General features: G+C 46.0%; 1 protein-coding gene across 10 annotated transcripts in view; it reads left to right on the top strand.

Moving 5' to 3' along the window:
- GRAMD1B (GRAM domain containing 1B) overlaps positions 1–16,287 on the top strand; it is a 441,187-nt gene that overhangs the window by 359,927 nt on the left and 64,973 nt on the right. Inside the window, exon 1 of one of the 10 annotated variants that reach the window (XM_081960578.1) lies at positions 5,950–6,469. The exons of the other annotated variants lie outside the window; for them this stretch is intronic. Within the exon in view, the coding sequence (XP_081816704.1) occupies positions 6,153–6,469 (317 nt within the window). The 5' untranslated portion in view covers positions 5,950–6,152. Of the gene's footprint in view, positions 1–5,949; positions 6,470–16,287 lie in introns of those variants that run through there. 10 annotated transcript variants of the gene reach the window in all.

The raw sequence follows: 16,287 nt of genomic DNA, 5'->3' as shown, positions 1-16,287 counted from the left end.
CTGGCTCTTCGGCTTTGAAACGGAGATGAGCGCCGCCCCCTAGAGTCGGGAACGACTAGCACACCTTTACTTTACCTTTACATACAGGAACATGGTGTATATTTATGATGTATGACCACAGTTGAGCCCAGAATTTATGTTGCTCAGTGAGAAATTTGTGAAGTGAAGTTTTGTTTCATTCTACAACCTCTTGTGCCACCTCTGTTAAGTGAATCACTGCAGTTATTCAATTAGCAATTCGGTTGAGAAGTGAACTTGGCTTCCCCATGGAATTTACTTGTTCAGGAGGTCAGAAAAGGGGAATCGCCTGACCCCGGGATACTGCAACCCGTCATAAATATGAACCAGCTGTCACCCTAATGTAAATCACGTGGGCCTGGGTCATAAGTGTGAAAAATGGTAATGTGACCTTGTCCAGTGCCATTGTAACTTTGGACAGCTTTGGACTAAATGAGCTATTGTTAAGACGAGGTCTACATATATAGGAAAAGTGGAGGACCCCATCTAGTCATTAAGCTGAGACGAAGAATATTTGGGGGTGGGGGAGAGACACAGAGCGAGAGGGAGAGAGAGAGAGAGAGGGAGAGAAAGGGAGAGAGAGAGAGGAAGGGAGGAAAAGGGAGAAAAGGGAGAGAGGGGGGAGAAAGAGAAAGAGAGGAAGAGAAAGGGAGAGACACACAGAGAGAGGGAGAGAGGGAAAGAGAGGGAGAGAAAGTGGGAGACACAGAGAGAGGAGGAGTGAAAAAAGGGAGAGACACAGAGAAAGAGGGAGGGAGAGAGGGAAAGAGAGAGAGGGGGGGAAGGGAGAAAGGGAGAGAGACAGAAAGGGAGAGGGAGAGAAGGAGAGGGGGGTAGAAAGAGATGAAGGGACACACACACACACACACACACACACACACGATTCTATGTATACTGAACAGTCTTTGTAGATATGGGATCAAAGTCCACCTACTTTGCGTTGTTCCCAGTTGCATCACCCAAGCAACACCTGGCCTCACATCTTCTCTTCAGCCCAGGTGAGCTTCAATCAGGTGGGCTGTGTTGAGTCTTCAGAAGAAGTTCTTTGAAGTCCCACCAGAAGCAACCTGGTGTAACCAACGAGTAGGTGATGGTGGGAAGCCTTCAAAGAAGCCCTAAAGAGAATGCAATGGCTTAACCTAATCATGGCTATCAAATAAACCACATGAACTTAGCTTACCCAACCTACCAAGTCCCAGACCCTGTTTTAGATATCCTTGTGGTTGGTTCAGACAATGTTTTCCAAGCCAGGAATTTTAAATGATGCTTTGTTGGATAAACCAAACTAACCTCCAAAGCATCTGAGGGCAGGACAAGAAGCAATGGGTGGAAACTAATCAAGAAAAGAAGCAACTTAGAACTAAGGAAAAATTTCCTGACAGTGAGAACAGTTAACTAGTGGAACAACGTTGCCTCCAGAAGTTGTGAATGCCCCAACACTGGACGTTTTTAAGAAGAGGTTGGATAACCATTTGTCTGAAGTGATGTAGGGTTTCCTGCCTAAGTAGGGGGTTGGACTAGAAGACCTCCAAGGTCCCTTCCAACTCTGCTATTCTATTCTATTCTATTCTATTCTATTCTAACCTACCTTGCTTATCTCAATCCATAATGGGCAGGTTCACATTATTTCATACTAACCAATAATAAACCAACTGCATTAGAACTGTGTGAGAATTGTCATGTGGTTGGGCTGAACATTTGTCATGCGGTTGGGCATGAAACATTTGGGGGGCAAATTCTGCATTCCTCAATGACTTGGTTTGGCTGGGGAGCAGAAGAGGGAAAAGGATTCTAAAAGGTTTAATTACTCCATATAATATGCTATATAAGCAGTCTTGCAAGACCAGCTTTTCCGAGCAGAGTTAGGTCAAGTCTTAGAAGCATTTCCCACACAGGATCTGAAAGTATTTGTGGTTTTTTAAAGCATTTGTGCTATGAGATTGCCTGACAAACACATAGATAAACATATACAAATAATGATGGATGGATGAATGGATAGGTAGATAGATATAGAGTAATAGATAAAAGTTAGCTAGCTAAACCTAAACAGACAGATAAGGATGGATGGATGGATGGATGGATGGATGGAGAGAGAGAGAGAGAGAGAGAGAGAGAGAGAGAGAGAGAGAGAGAGAGAGAGATGGTAGATAGATAATATTATGTATAGGTATATAGATATACTGTATATTGCTTGTGCCTTTGAGTCAGTATTTGATTCCTGGCAACTGCTTGCCCATGTCATTAAAGTTTTCTTGGCAAGATTTTGCCCTTGCCTCCTCCTTCCTAGGGCTAAGAGCGAGGGGGACCGACCCAAGATCACCCAGGTGGCTTTGTACATAAAGCAGGACTAGAACTCCCAGATCCCCGGTTTCTAACTTGTTACCTTAACCACTAGAGCAAACCGATTCTCTCACTTTTGGTGGTTTCCGGCTTGTGAGAGAGATCTGGTTGTGACTGCAGTTATGTTTATGTTAGAGGTTACTCTTTAAGAATTCCTCTCAAGGTGTAGTCGCAGGCTATGTGGGCGGTGTCATTTCCCATCACCAGCTGATGAACTTTCATTTCCAGTTGAATATGTGGAGCTGATGTTTTTTTTTAGTGCTTAGCTGCTGCTGCTTCTTCTTCTTCTTCTTCTTCTTCTTCTTCTTCTTCTTCTTCTTCTTCTTCTTCTTCTTCTTCTCCTTCTCCTTCTCCTCCTCCTCCTCCTCCTCCTCCTCCTCCTCCTCCTCCTCCTCCTCCTCCTCCTCCTCCTCCTCCTCTTTCCTTTCCCCTCATCTCTCTTTCCTCTCCTCTCTCCTTCTCCTTTCTTCTCCTCCTCTCCTCCTTCCTTCCTTCTGACCTCCAATGACTTCAAATACTCATTTCCTGAGTCTTTCTATCTACGTCTCTTCTCCTCTTCACTTTTTCAAAATCTTTTTTGGCTCTACAGTATTGCACACACACAGACATTTGCATTGCCTACCTTTCCCCATATAATAATCTGCATGTCAGCGTGATATATAGGGGAAGTGTGGGGCTTAATCCACCCAGATGCACGTGTTGAAACTTGGAAGCGATCCTGGATTGCGACAGGTCCTGTTATACCCCAAGAAATCTTGCTTATTCTTTGAGTTTCTGTTCCTTTTCACGTGAAGAGCTGAACTGGCAAATTATAGCCAATGGATAACCATTTATTCCAAAACAGCCACTAAAAAGCGTGTCTCAAAGGCGGATGGATAATTGCTTTGCTCCCGAGGGAGGAGTTCTACTCAAGGCTGACTTTTGCTAGATGGCAAAGTGAGCTGGTTTAAGTTTTGGGAATTCCTCAGAAAGTCCTGACAAGGGTTCAGGAGTCTGATCCTGTTCCAAGCTTTCCAAAGTCACCAGTTTTATTCCTGTTGCATCTCAGTTCATCAGATGCCCAGGGATGGGAGTGCTTCATTTGGGAAGAAGGGATGTGAGGGAAAAGGAGGGACAACAAAGTGGCAAAACTTCCCTGCCCCGCTTTGAGCTGTAGAATAATTGGGAAAGGGATTTATGTAGCAAATAGAGATCCTTTGGAGCCCAAGAGCCCATTGCAAGTGAAAAATAAGCTTTCCGAAAGAAATAAGGAGAAATTTCCAACAGTTTTAGAAGAAGTAATCCGTGGAATGACTGATTAGAACAGCGATGGCTAATCTTCTTCTCCTTGTGTGCCAAAATCGCGGGCGTATGTGCGAAAGCGTGCACACATGTGCCCACACCCATAATGCAATGCCCCGTGCCCCTGCTCCTACGTGCACGACCCCGTGTCCCCCTTGCCCCCCTGCAAATACGTATGACCCCACCTGCACTCCCTCCGCACATGGGCATGACCCCCCCGTGCCCCATTTTGGCCCCTCCTGGGACCAAAAACAGGGTGGGGGGAGCGCGCTGCCCCCCCCGCACTCCCCCACTCCCTGCCCCCATGCCTCTCCTGCATACACGGCAGGGACTCAAAAATCAGCTGGCTGGCGGGAGGCGTGCACGCACACGCGGTGGAGCTGAGCTGGGTGCCCGCAGAGAGGCCTCCATGTGCCATCTGTGGTACGCATGCCATAGGTTTGCCATCACAGCTCTAGAAGTTGTGGGTGTAAAAAGGATGTGGAGAGTCTAGAAAGAGTGCAGAGAAGAGCAACAAAGAGGATCAGGGGACTGGAGGCTCAAACATATGAAGAAGGGTTGCTGGAACTGGGCATGGCCAGTCTAGTGAAGAGAAAGATTAGGGGAGACGTGATTTCAGTCTTCCGATATCTCAGGGGCTGCCCCAAAGAAGAGGGAGTCAAGCTATTCTCCAAAGCACCTGAGCGTAGAACAAGAAGCAATGGGTGGAAACTAATCAAGGAGAGAAGCAAGTTAGAACTAAGAGGAAATTGCCGGAAAGTTAGAACAATTCATTGGTGGAATGAATGGCCTCCAGAAGTTGTGAATGCTCCATCACTGGAGGTTTTTAAGAAGAGACTGGAATTTGTCTGAAATGGTGTTAAGGTTTCCTGCCTAAGCAGGGGGTTGGATTAGAAGACCTCCAAGGTCACTCTGTCATTTTACCTCCCTCCCCCTCCCCTTAAAAAAAGACTTTCTGATCTTTTTTTCCACTGGGCCATTTCTTCAAGGAAATGCATCTTAAAGCGCCTTTTGTGCGCCTTCTCCTAAGATAAAAACCATCATCGCATTCTCCCTCCATTTCTCTGAATTATTAATTCCGGGAGAGGCCAGTGAGAATGGCTGCGCCAACCCTAGGTTGGGAAGGACCCCTCTTCTGAGCACGTGCTGAATTAATAAGGCCTTCCTTCCTTCCTTCCTTCCTTCCTTCCTTCCTTCCTTCCTTCCTTCCTTCCTTCCTTCCTTCCTTCCTTCCTTTCTTTCTTTCTTCCCCCTCCTCCTCCACCACCCAAGATGGAGAAGGGGCGAGGTGGGGAACTCCAGCTCCGAGAATGGAAGCCAGGATCCAGAGCAAAATGCTCCCCCTCCTCTCCAGCCTATTCAACACGCAGGGGTCTTCAGCGCCCAGGCTACCCACGCCTACGACCTCCCGACCCTTTCCCCCATTTCTGCAAGGGTCCGGCCTCCGCCCTTCTCCCCTCTCCCTCCCTCAAGGAAGGCATCGCAACCGGGCGGAGAATGGGGGGGGGCGGGGGGGAGAGGAGTGCCGCCTGCGTCCTGATCCAAGCCGGCAAGCCTGGGTCCGGGCGCGCATAGGCAGGTGAGCCAGGAGGCAGCCCAACCCCGAGAGCGTCCGGCGCGCATCTCCGGCCTCCAACCATTGTCGGCCAGGCTGCATCCCCTCCCCCCTTTCTCATTCTGTATTTCTGTCCGTCTGTTTTTCTCTCTCATTCTTTCACTCTCATTCTCTTTCTCTCTCATTCTTTCTCTCATTCCCTTTTTCTCTCATTCTCTCATTTTCTCTCTCATTCTTTCTCTCATTCTCTTTCTCTCAATCTCTCCCATTCTCACTCTTTCTCACTCTCATTCTCTCTCTCTCTCTCTCTCTCTCTCATTCCCTCATTCGTTCTCTCATTCTCTTTCTTTCCCTTTCTCTCTCTCTCATTCTTTCTCTTTTCTCTTTCTCTTTCGTTCTCTCATTTTCTCTCATCCTCTCTCTCATTCTTTCTCTCCTCTCTCTCTTTTTCTCTCATTCTCTCTCTTTCTCTCTCATTATCTCTCTCTCTCATTCTTTCTCTCTCTCTTTCTGTCCGTCTGTTTCCCTCTCCTTCCTTCCTTCCCTCCCTCCCCGTCCGCTTTGGATCCCGGGGGTTGCCGTGCGCGCGCGCGCGCCTTCCCGCCGGCCCCGGACGGCCGCCGGGCTGAGCCAGAGCAACTCGGGCGGAGGCTGGGCCAGCGAGGCGGCGGCGGCGGCGGCGGCGTCCCTCCCTTCGGCGGGGGCCAGTGCGTCTCTCGACCGCTCTTCCTCCCCGGCTGGCGCCGGCTGTTGCCTCTCCGGCTGGCTGCCTCTGCCGCTGCCGGGCTCCTTTAAAGGGCGGGCAGGGGGCCGAGCGGCTGGCCGGCCGGGTGAGTGGGCAAGGCCAGCCGCGCTGCGCCGGGGCGCCCCGAGGAAGAAGAGGAAGAAGAGGAGGAGGAAGGTTGGGTAACCCGACCAAGCGGCGTCCTGCGGGAGCTCGGCGCGGCCCCGCCATGGCATGATCTCCGCCGCCTCCTCCTCGCTGGCCTGCCCGGGCTGCCCGCGCTCTGCCAAGCCCGTGCCCGGCCGCCGTCCACGCCTGCGCCCCAGCGGCCTCTCCTGGCCCGGCTCCACCGGCTCCTCCAGCCGCTGCGGGGTTGCGCGCATCTGCGGCGGCAGCGGCGGGGATAAGAGCAGCGAAAACGGCAGCCTCCGCTTGCCCGGCCTGGTCCAGTATGTCTTGGGAGCCGCTCCGCCGGAGGCATCCGGGGCTGGCCAAGGAGCTGGGCAGCGCCTGCTCGTGACGGTCCTGATGAAAGGCTTCAAGCTCGCCTGGTAAAGCCAGAAGGGGAAGGGAAGGGAAAGGTAGGGAGGAGAAAGGAAAGGGAGGGAAGGGAGGGAAGGGAAATGGGGAAGAGAAGAGAAGAGAAGAGAAAGGGAGGGAAGGGAGGGAGGGAGAGAAGAGGAGGGAAGGGAGGGAGGGGGCGCCTCCCCCCCCACCGCATTAAGCGACGACCCTGCAGGATTGGGGAGGGGGGAGGAGGATGGAGAAGAGCTTCACCGCAGTATGGGGATGCTCCCGGGCGGAGGGAGGCAGGGGGGAAGTCAGGCGGCTGTTGTGTTGGGGGGGGGGGGAGGTAGGCGCAACGTTGGGCATGGATGCTACTCCGGCTGGACCAAGTCTGCGTAAGGGATGCTGGCGCAGTGGCGCGCCTCGCCTCCCTCCCTCCTCCTCCTCTGGAAGCCTTGTCTTGCTGCTTGCCACACCTCTCTTATGTGTCTCTCCCACTCCCCAACCATCGCCCTCCCACCCCATCCCTGGGCCTTTTGGGGAGGGGGGCGTTATTGCTACCTAGATTGGCGAGTGAAAGCCAAACTCTGCCGCTTTCCGACCCCCCCCCCCGCCGCCCGTGGAAAAGTTGGCGATTTCCTGTGATGCGCCGTCTTGACGCCTCCTCGGAAGCCGTGCGCGGATAGATGCCCTTCCTTGGACCCATCCCAAGGCTGCGCCGGAAAGCAGGACAGGCTTCTTCCTCCGCCTCGCGGGACGCGCTTGGTGCGTTTGCGCTTTGGAGCGGTGGAAATCGGGGCTGGGATTGGGAGGAGGGGGGGGCAAAGGCCGGGTTGCCCCGTGTGTGTCTGTGTCTGTGTGTGTCTCTTTCTCTCTCTCTCTCTGTGTGTGTGTGTGTGTGTGTGTACGGGGCCGGAGGGGAGCAACTGACCCAGTCTCTTGATGATGTTGATCTCTCTGGACTTTGTGCTTGAGAGAGCTTTTCCTTTTTTTAGAAAAAGAAAAAAGAAAGAAAGAAAACTTCGCAAATGCTCTTCTGGGTCCCTTGACGGTTTTTTAAAAAAAATTCTGCTTGCATAAATTGGGAGAATTCATATAGTCCTTTCCAACTCTCCCCTGCCCCCGCCCCCTTGAAGAAATCCTGGTATGACATAATTTCATAATTTCCCCGATTGCTTCAAAAATGAGTCTGGAAGTCTCTCTCTCTCTCTCTCTCTCTCTCTCTCTCATTCTTTCTCTCATTCTCTCTCATTATTCATTCTCTCTCATTCTTTCTCACATTCTCTCTCTCATTCTCTCTCTCACTCTCTCTCATTCTTTCATTCTCATTCTTTCTCTCACTTTCTCATTCTCTCTCATTCTCTCTCTCATTCTCTCATTCTCTCTCACTCTCTTATTCTCTCTCTCTCATTCTCTCTCTCTTTCTCTCTCTCTCTCCATCCACATTTTCTGAGTCTGCCCCAAATTCCATTGGCATGTTGCAAAAAAGATGAGTGGGTGGACCCTTTGGCAGGCATTGCATAAACACCCAGTTGTTGTAAGTTGCGGCTTATGTCGGATTTCTGTTTCTGGGAAGGGGTACAAGGATGGCCAACCTTTGTGGGGGGGAAATAATAATAAATATGGATCTTCTTAGTCCATTAAAAAAATCCCTCGGGTGCATGGACCTACAGGACTGTGTTGTATTGGTGCCCCCACTGTTGTATTATACAAGTCCTAAGTTAGATGATGGCACTGTTATAGCTCTGCCCTTATTAATGGAAAACCCCAAAATTCATTTCTCCCAACTCTAACTCAGTTTGTCTTTTCAATTGATAATAATTGTCCTCTTTAATTGTTGTGCGTCTTGCTGTTCATTGAATTCCTAAATATTTTATCTGAATGTCTAACTTTTGTATCAACTCTCAATTAAATAGAAAGATAAGACAAAACGAAGAGGTAAAGGAGATGAGAATTAAGAAAGAGGAATACAAACGACAGGCGTTTTGCAGACGATTTAGTGTTCATTTTGGAAGAGCCACTAGAATCTGGACTGAAACTAGCAGAACAAATCGAAGAATATGGAGAAGTGACAGGACTTAAAATAAATAGTGAAAAAACGAAGCGACTTGTAAAAAAAAAACATTACAGAGGAAAACCTCAACATTCATTGGGCTGCAAGAGGCGTGGATGGTGAGAGAGGGAGAGGAGGACTAAGTTAAATGTAATAAGCATTGCATTATTTGTGTTGATGAACTAGAAGGCGATGAAGGAGAGAGATACGTCTGTCGTAGAAGGGAGGGATTTGAAAAGAAAAAAAAAAGATGTTGAAATGACTCCAGAAGTGTTATTTGCATATCTTTCCTGCTTTATATGAAAAGGTCACCGAAACAGTTGCGAGAAAGAAACCGTTCTCTTTGGAATCCCAGTTTCCAACTGGGCATCTTGAAATGGACTTGAAGTGGAGAGGTTGAGATTGACCAGGCCTTTCTGAATGAGCGACCTAGAATGAGCATTTCTACCTTCTCTGCCTTTGTTAGACGTAGATTGCATTGATGATGTACTAACTAGAACAGGGTTCATCAAACTTAAACACTCAAAAGAGCCATTTGGACCCGTTTTCCCACAGAAAAGAAAACAACCGGAGCCACAAAAACTTTCCCGGGCCTGACTTATTTCCCGAAAGGCCACAAAACTAGCATATGTAGTTGAATTAAACCTTCTGTTTTCTTCTGAAACTTTTCTTGGATGTATCCATGGTTGGCCTACCGGGGGTCAAAAAGCTCAATAAATTGCAGGGCGATGGGTGTCGCACATTGGTGGTTGTGACCGCACATTTTGAGTGACAGGGAGCCGCAGCAGAGGGATATCCGAAAGAGCCACATGCGGCTCCAGACCGCTGAACTAGAAGGATAAAGTGCAGACGTTTGGAATGTGTCCCGATACAACTTTTCAGGGTGAACAAGGGATGCTTTGAAAAGATAAAGGCACACACGTATACAAAGACAAATGGACACATAGACACACACAAATATGGACAGGCAGACAGACAGACAGACATCCTTGAATGAACGAAGCATTAGATACCGCTCGGGAGACAGGAAAAAAAATACTTTTTTTTTTTACACACCCCAAGCAGTCCTGTTTTGTATTGGACTTGCAACAATCCTGTTCATAAAAAAAAATCATCATCACTTAATTATATAATAGCCTCATTTGCTCACATTCCCAACCTGTATTGAAAGGGATTATTAGGATTGTTGGAAGGGTTGAGATTTAATTCCCTTTTCATCGGCTCAGACGGAGGCTGGGGAGGAAGAGGACAGGCAGGGCAGAATTTACGGAATTTTGTGGTCAGGGTTACAACAGCGAAAGAGAAAGGAGAACAGTTTTTGTAGCTGCTGACGAAGACTCTGCTTGAAGAATGCTAGAGGGCACTGTATTACTACTTAAGCCTCTTCACAGAAGATTTTTTGGGTCCTCAGAATAGAATAGAATAGAGTAGAATAGAATTAATTGGAATAGAATGGAATAGGATAGGATAGGATAGATATTGAAATGTGGAATAGAATAGAATAGAATAGAATAGATATTGGAATGTGGAATAGAATAGGATAGGATAGGATATTGAAATGTGGAATAGAATAGAATAGAATAGAATAGATATTGGAATGTGGAATGGAATAGAATTCTTGAGAGAGAGAGAGAAAGAGAGAAAGAGAGAGAGAGAGAGAGAGAGAGAGAGAGAGAGAGAGAGAGAGAGATTGTGCCATAATAATTCCGAATGATTTTGGAAGCCTTTTGTTAAATCATGGTGTTTCAAAGGTTGGAATATAATTATTATATATGATCAGTTTTATTTTGGCTTTAAAAAAAATGAAAACGGGGTTAGTATTATGTGTGCAGAACTCACCAGAAAGATGGATTTGGGACATCCCTATGTTTATTTATTGTGTTCAGTCACCATTGTATATATTTGTTACTTTTTAAAAAACGTAGTGTGGTTATTTTGGAGCTTATTGCTTTTGCCCATAGATGTACTGTGTGTCCCTCTAAAACAATTAAACAAACCAAAACGATCCCCCAACTATTTCACAGTTTAGCTTATCCCACCGAAAGCTGTGAACCATGAAAGAGTCTAACTTCACATATGTTAACGCTGAACTTCAGGGAATCTAAGATCACAAACGTGATAGACACCAACTGCAGTTCAAAAGAGCTACATCAAATTTTTGTTTCTTTCCAAAAGATTGTAAAGTGATACTTTTAATTTAACGTTGACTACTTTATGGTATCTCTTTTATTTTGATTGTTTTCAGCCTGACAGGTTAAAAGAAACAATTGCTTGCATTTATTGTTGCAATCTAGTTATTCCACAGCAAGTAAAAGAAAAGAAAAGAAAAAAGTAGTTTGGGAAAAGTGAATTATAAGGACCCCAGGCTTCTACCAACCCCTGTGATGGTGAAGCTATGGCATGCGTGCTGGAAGTGGCATGCAGAGCCATCTCTCCAGGCACATTATCAGTTGCCCTTTGCTCTTTAGGGTTCCCGTGCGCAAATACATGCTGGCCAGCTGGTCTTGGCATGTGCATGCATGCCAGAAACCGGAAAACCAGGTGACAGGGGCGCATGTGCACCAGTGGTGGGATTCAATTGTTTTTTTACTACTGGTTCACTGGCCATGACTTGGTGGGTGTGGCTTGATGGGCATGGGAGGGCAAGGATACTGTAAAATCTCCATTTCCACCCAACTTCTTCATATGTTTTAGCCTCCAGTCCCCTAATCATCTTGGTTGCTTTTCTCTGCACTCTTTAAGAGTCTCAACATCTTTTTTATAGTGTGGTGAGCAAAACTGGATGCAATATTCTAGGTGTGGCCTTACTAGGGCTTTATAGAGTGGTATTAGTACCTCCCTTGATCTTGATTGTATCCCTCTGTTAATGCAATTTAGTACTGCGTTGGCTTTTTTGGCTGCTGCTGCACACTTTAGCTCCTATTTAACTGGTTGTCCACTAAGACTCCAAGATCCCTCTCACAGTCACTGCTATTAGGCCTGGTTTCCCCCAGTCTGTATGTGTACTTTTGGTGTTTCTTGTTAAAGTTTATTGTCTCTGATACTGTGGCTGTGAGGAGATCTACGATTGGTAGCTGTTCTGGTGTTACTGCAAAATCCAGTCCTTTGGCCAAAACCAGAAAGTCCAGTTGCCTCTTCTTACCTTATCATAGCTTTATTGATTAGCCTCAGTTGCCTCTTGAAAAAGCACCTTTGGGATAACTTGACTTGAAGGATCCACTGTTGACTATATTTACACATCCTAATGAGCTGTCAGTTTCTTTAGTTTTGGCTTAGTGTATTGTGTGAACGCATCTGTTGTTCTTAGTAAACCCTGATTTCCTTGTTGTACAAACCAAGCCAGTTGTCACTTGCTCAGCAAGCCAGAAATGCTTCAATTGTGTCTTAGTGGAAACAGTTTGATTACAAACAGACAAACCAGGTCTCCCCAATTTTCATTCCTAAAAGGACCATGATAGATTTTAGAGGCGGTTGATATGGCACATAACTTGGTTTAACATACGGAAATGTTTCTTAAATATTTATCAAACACCTCTTGCATATTAAATCCTAGTTGTCCCATTGCTTCTAGACAATCTAAATCTAATCTAAAAATGATTGGAATTCAATTGTGGTTTCGAAGAATCAAACCATTGGAGATTTGCGAAGAAACACTGGGCTCCAAAATTTGCTCTCAAGCCAGGGATAAATTTAATCCTAAATCAGAGGTCTCCTTCTTAATCCCACTGCCTGTTCAGTGATCGTTCAAGCAGAATTAATGTGCGAACTGTGATCCACCGGCGAGAGCCGTAAGGCTTAAATTTGGGAAGGAGTTTAGAACAGTTCATAATGCAATCCATACATGAATGTCGACCCTTGATTTCTTTCCAGAGTGAATTGAATAGCCACCCTTGTCTTGGTTATTGATTTTAAAAACCGTAATTAGAGAGAACAAAATTCCTCTGTAGGTCTTAGATGACTGGGGATAAAAATAATCTACTGGCCTGCATTAAACAGGGGGCATCTTGGGAAAAAGAAATTCCTAATGACTGAAATTGACTAGCTCTTGACTAATTGGGCAAAAGAGAAGGAATAACCCCAAATGACTCCTGTTGGGGACTCCTGGCTGGAAAATAGGATGGCTTTTTTTTTAATGAACTGTCACTATTGGTGCTCATATAAGTCTCTTTTTTTCCTTCCCATTGCTGATCTAAAAGGACCTTCATTGTCCTCAGGTGTCCTCAAAACTCTTTCTGATCTCAGTCAGGTCCAATGCAAATTATATTTGCTCTAGCTCAATGGATGTAGGGCGATGGATTTTTCTTCTTCTTCTTCAGCTTTGAGATTCAAGACTTGTTCACAGTCCTCATCCCACCACTGTTGGATGTATTTAAAGACTATCATTTAAAGTTCTCTGATTCCTCCTCCAACTAAGATAATGTGTCCTCCTTAAGCAGAGATGTCCTTAAGCCCTCCTTAATGTATAATATAATAACAGAGTTGGAAGGGACCTTAGAGGTCTTCTAGTCCAATCCCCTGCTTAGGCAGGAAACCTTACAACACTTCAGATAAATGGTTATCCAACCACTTCTTAAAAACTTCCAGTGTTGGAGCATTCACAACTTCTGGAGGCAATTTCTGTTCCACTGATTAATTGTTCTCACTGTCAGGAAATTTCTCCTTAGTTCTAAGTTGCTTCTCCCCTTGATTAGTTTCCACCCATTGCTTCTTGTCCTGCCCTCAGGTGCCTTGGAGAATAGCTTGACTCCCTCTTCTTTGTGGCAACCCCTGAGATATTGGAAGACTGCTATCATGTCTCCCCTAGTCCTTCTTTTCATTAAACTAGACATACCCAGTTCCTGCAACCGTTCTTCATATGTTTTAGCCTCCAGTCCTCTAATCCTCTTTGTTGCTCTTCTCTGCACTCTTTCTAGAGTCTCCGCATCTTTTCTACATTGTGGTGACCAAAACTGAATGCAGCATTCCAAGTGTGGCCTTACCAAGGCATTATAAAGTGGTATTAACCCTTCACGTGATCTTGATTCTATCCCTCTGTTTATGCAGTCTAGAACTGTGTTGGCTTTTTTGGCAGCTGCTGCACACGGCTGGCTCCTATTTAAATGGTTGTCCACTAGGACTGTGTTCAGGCTTAACAGGATACGAGGATTATGTTACTCTATAGCAGGGCTATCCAGTCTTGGCAACTTTAAGACACCTGGACTTCAACTCCCAGAATTCCCCAGCCAGCCATGGAATTCTGGGAGTTGAAGTCCACAAGTCTGTCAAGGTTGAACACCCTGCAAATGTATAGGTTAGTTCTGATCATCAGATTCAACCCCCCCCCCCCAAAAAAAAGTTGCTTTGGATCATTCTTGGCAGCAGCTCTTTAAAGCAGCCCTGTCTTTCTTTGGCATCCTATTGGGCAGCTATGCAATCCTGGGAAAAGATGCCAACACTCTAAAGACCTACACCTGGATTACATCTCCACTGAAGCATCTCTTCTGAATTATTTCTGAAGGCCCTTTGGGGGACAGTCTGCATTAGCTTTCAGACACTGAATAAAACAATATTTATTTTCATCCAGAGATTGGGAAGTCTGGCTTTTAATTCCGCTGCAACTTTGTATGATTGCTTTCCCCGTGGCGGCTCTGATTCCACTTTAAAAAATGGATAGGCGATAATAATATTCCATAATTAAATGTTTCTTGTCATGGCCCGCAGAAGCTTCACATTGAAATGCAGAAGGCTTCAATGCGTGATAAAGTAGGTGTTAGCTTGTCAGCCCGGGAGAAAACAAAGATCAAAGTTGGCTGTCTATCATGATGGAGACCTTCAAGTGAACAAATCTATCCCCCCAAAAAAGATTGCAAGAGGATTAAAATTCCTCAGCATCCTTTTTGTAAAAAAGCTGAGTTCTTACAATGCCTTTCCTCCACTAAGGCCTTTTTGGAATCATATGGAATCATAATTCCCCTCACTCCCAGCCGTGAGAATTATGGTAGCTGAACTCCAACAAATCTGAAGAACTTTAGTTTGCAGAAGACTTAGCAATGAGATGAGCCAGGGAAATGTACAGTAAAGAAACTTTGGGGAAATGAACCAAGTAGATAGTGTTGGAAGAAAAATCCACATCTAGTTCCAATAAAATAGAGGCTGATTGGAATGAAAGTTGGTTTATGGATGAAGCAGAACCCCCAGCATTGTGTAGTTCTGGGACAGCTGACAAATGGAGTTGAGAGTGGGTGGGTCTTATACCTTCTGGATTCCTATGGGGTCCTCTAGGGGTCATGGCTGACTCTATAGGCAAAAGCGGAAATGCAAATCCTAGGTCTGTGTCTAAGCTAATCTTGTCAACCTTTCACTTGCCTAATTGTATTGCTTATCTGGAGTATCTGTCTGGCCCAGCCTTTCTGAATGGATTTCCAAATTTTCTAAAAACTGGCCTCCTCAGTTTCTGCTTGGGGCAGGGAGACTGGTGCTAGTTTCTGCCTCCCTTAAGATTTCCCCCTACCCCATTTCTCCTTTAGGAGAAATTTCTAACCTGCTTTTTTTAATATTCCCCAAAATATTTCATTCTTCTGGGATCGGGCTTCCCACAGTAGGTAGGCAGGCAGGTAGGTGGGTGGATGAATAGATGGATGGGTGGAATGACAGACACATAAATACACAGACACATTTTTAAAACATGCTCATTTGTGATGGAAACTCCAGCTAGAACAGAGAGAGGTGTTAAGCAAGGGGCAAGCTTAGAATTCCCAACACCTTAGCTGACTATTCCCAAATAAATGTAACCCGTCTGGTGAGATTCTGATAACATAGGTGATTAATAATAAAGCTTCTATTCACAAGTGGTCTTGGTTGCATGAGCCTGTCATCTTGGGCTGATCTTTTGATTCCAGCTGTAGGAAAACAACCTTCTGTCTTGCTAGCTTGTCTCTTTCTCTTTTATGTGAAATCCTGATACATTCTTTTCGTTACTAGAGAGGTACAGTGGAATAAATTGAGATAATTGCCTGCAAAAGTCTTGACCTGGATTCTTAACTGAAATTTCCTGGAACTTCCCTGGAAACAGCCCTCTCTAAGTGGTTTATAAAGTCAGCCTATTGACCCTAACAATCTGGGTCCTCATTTTACCTAACTTGGAAAGTTGGAAGACTGAGTCAATCCTGAGCTGGTAGAATTGAACTGCCAAACTGCTGGCAGCTGGCAGTCAGCAGAAGTATCCTTCTTTCCTTCCTTCCTTTCCACTTAGCAATAGTACTTAGACTTATATACCACTTTACAGTGCTTTACAGCCCTCTCTAAGTGGTTTATAAAGTCAGCCTATTGACCCTAACAATCTGCGTCCTCATTTTATCCAACTCAGAAAGTTGGAAGACTGAGTCAATCCTGAGCTGGTAGAATCGAACTGCCAAACTTCTGGCAGCTGGCAGTCAGCAGAATATCCTCCCTTCCTTCCCACTTAGCAATAGTACTTAGACGTATATGACAAATTGCAGGCAGCCGGCAGTCAGCAGAAGTAGCCTGCAGTACTGCACTCTAACCACTGCGCCACCATGGAGTGCACTTGATAAGCCCTTCCAGATGACCTCCTTCTGAAATTCTCCTTCTTCCAAAGGTCAGCATGCTACCCATACTATCTTTCAAACATGTTCAGGGACTGTCAAGAATTTGGTTTATCGGGTCACACGTTCCTCGCTCCACTCGGGGTCAGTTCAACCTCAAGTGGCAGCGTGTGTCTTCTTACAAGGGCATTTTACGCAGTTCACAGGTCTGAAGGACTATCTCAAGGTCTACTCTCAACCTGTGGTGGTCACGGAAGGAGGTCTT

The sequence above is a fragment of the Natrix helvetica genome (assembly GCF_964273705.1).
Source record: "Natrix helvetica genome assembly, chromosome: 8".
Lineage (NCBI taxonomy): Eukaryota > Metazoa > Chordata > Lepidosauria > Squamata > Natricidae > Natrix > Natrix helvetica.
Note: the sequence above shows the minus strand (reverse complement) of the source record. Positions and strands in the feature narration are given on the sequence as shown.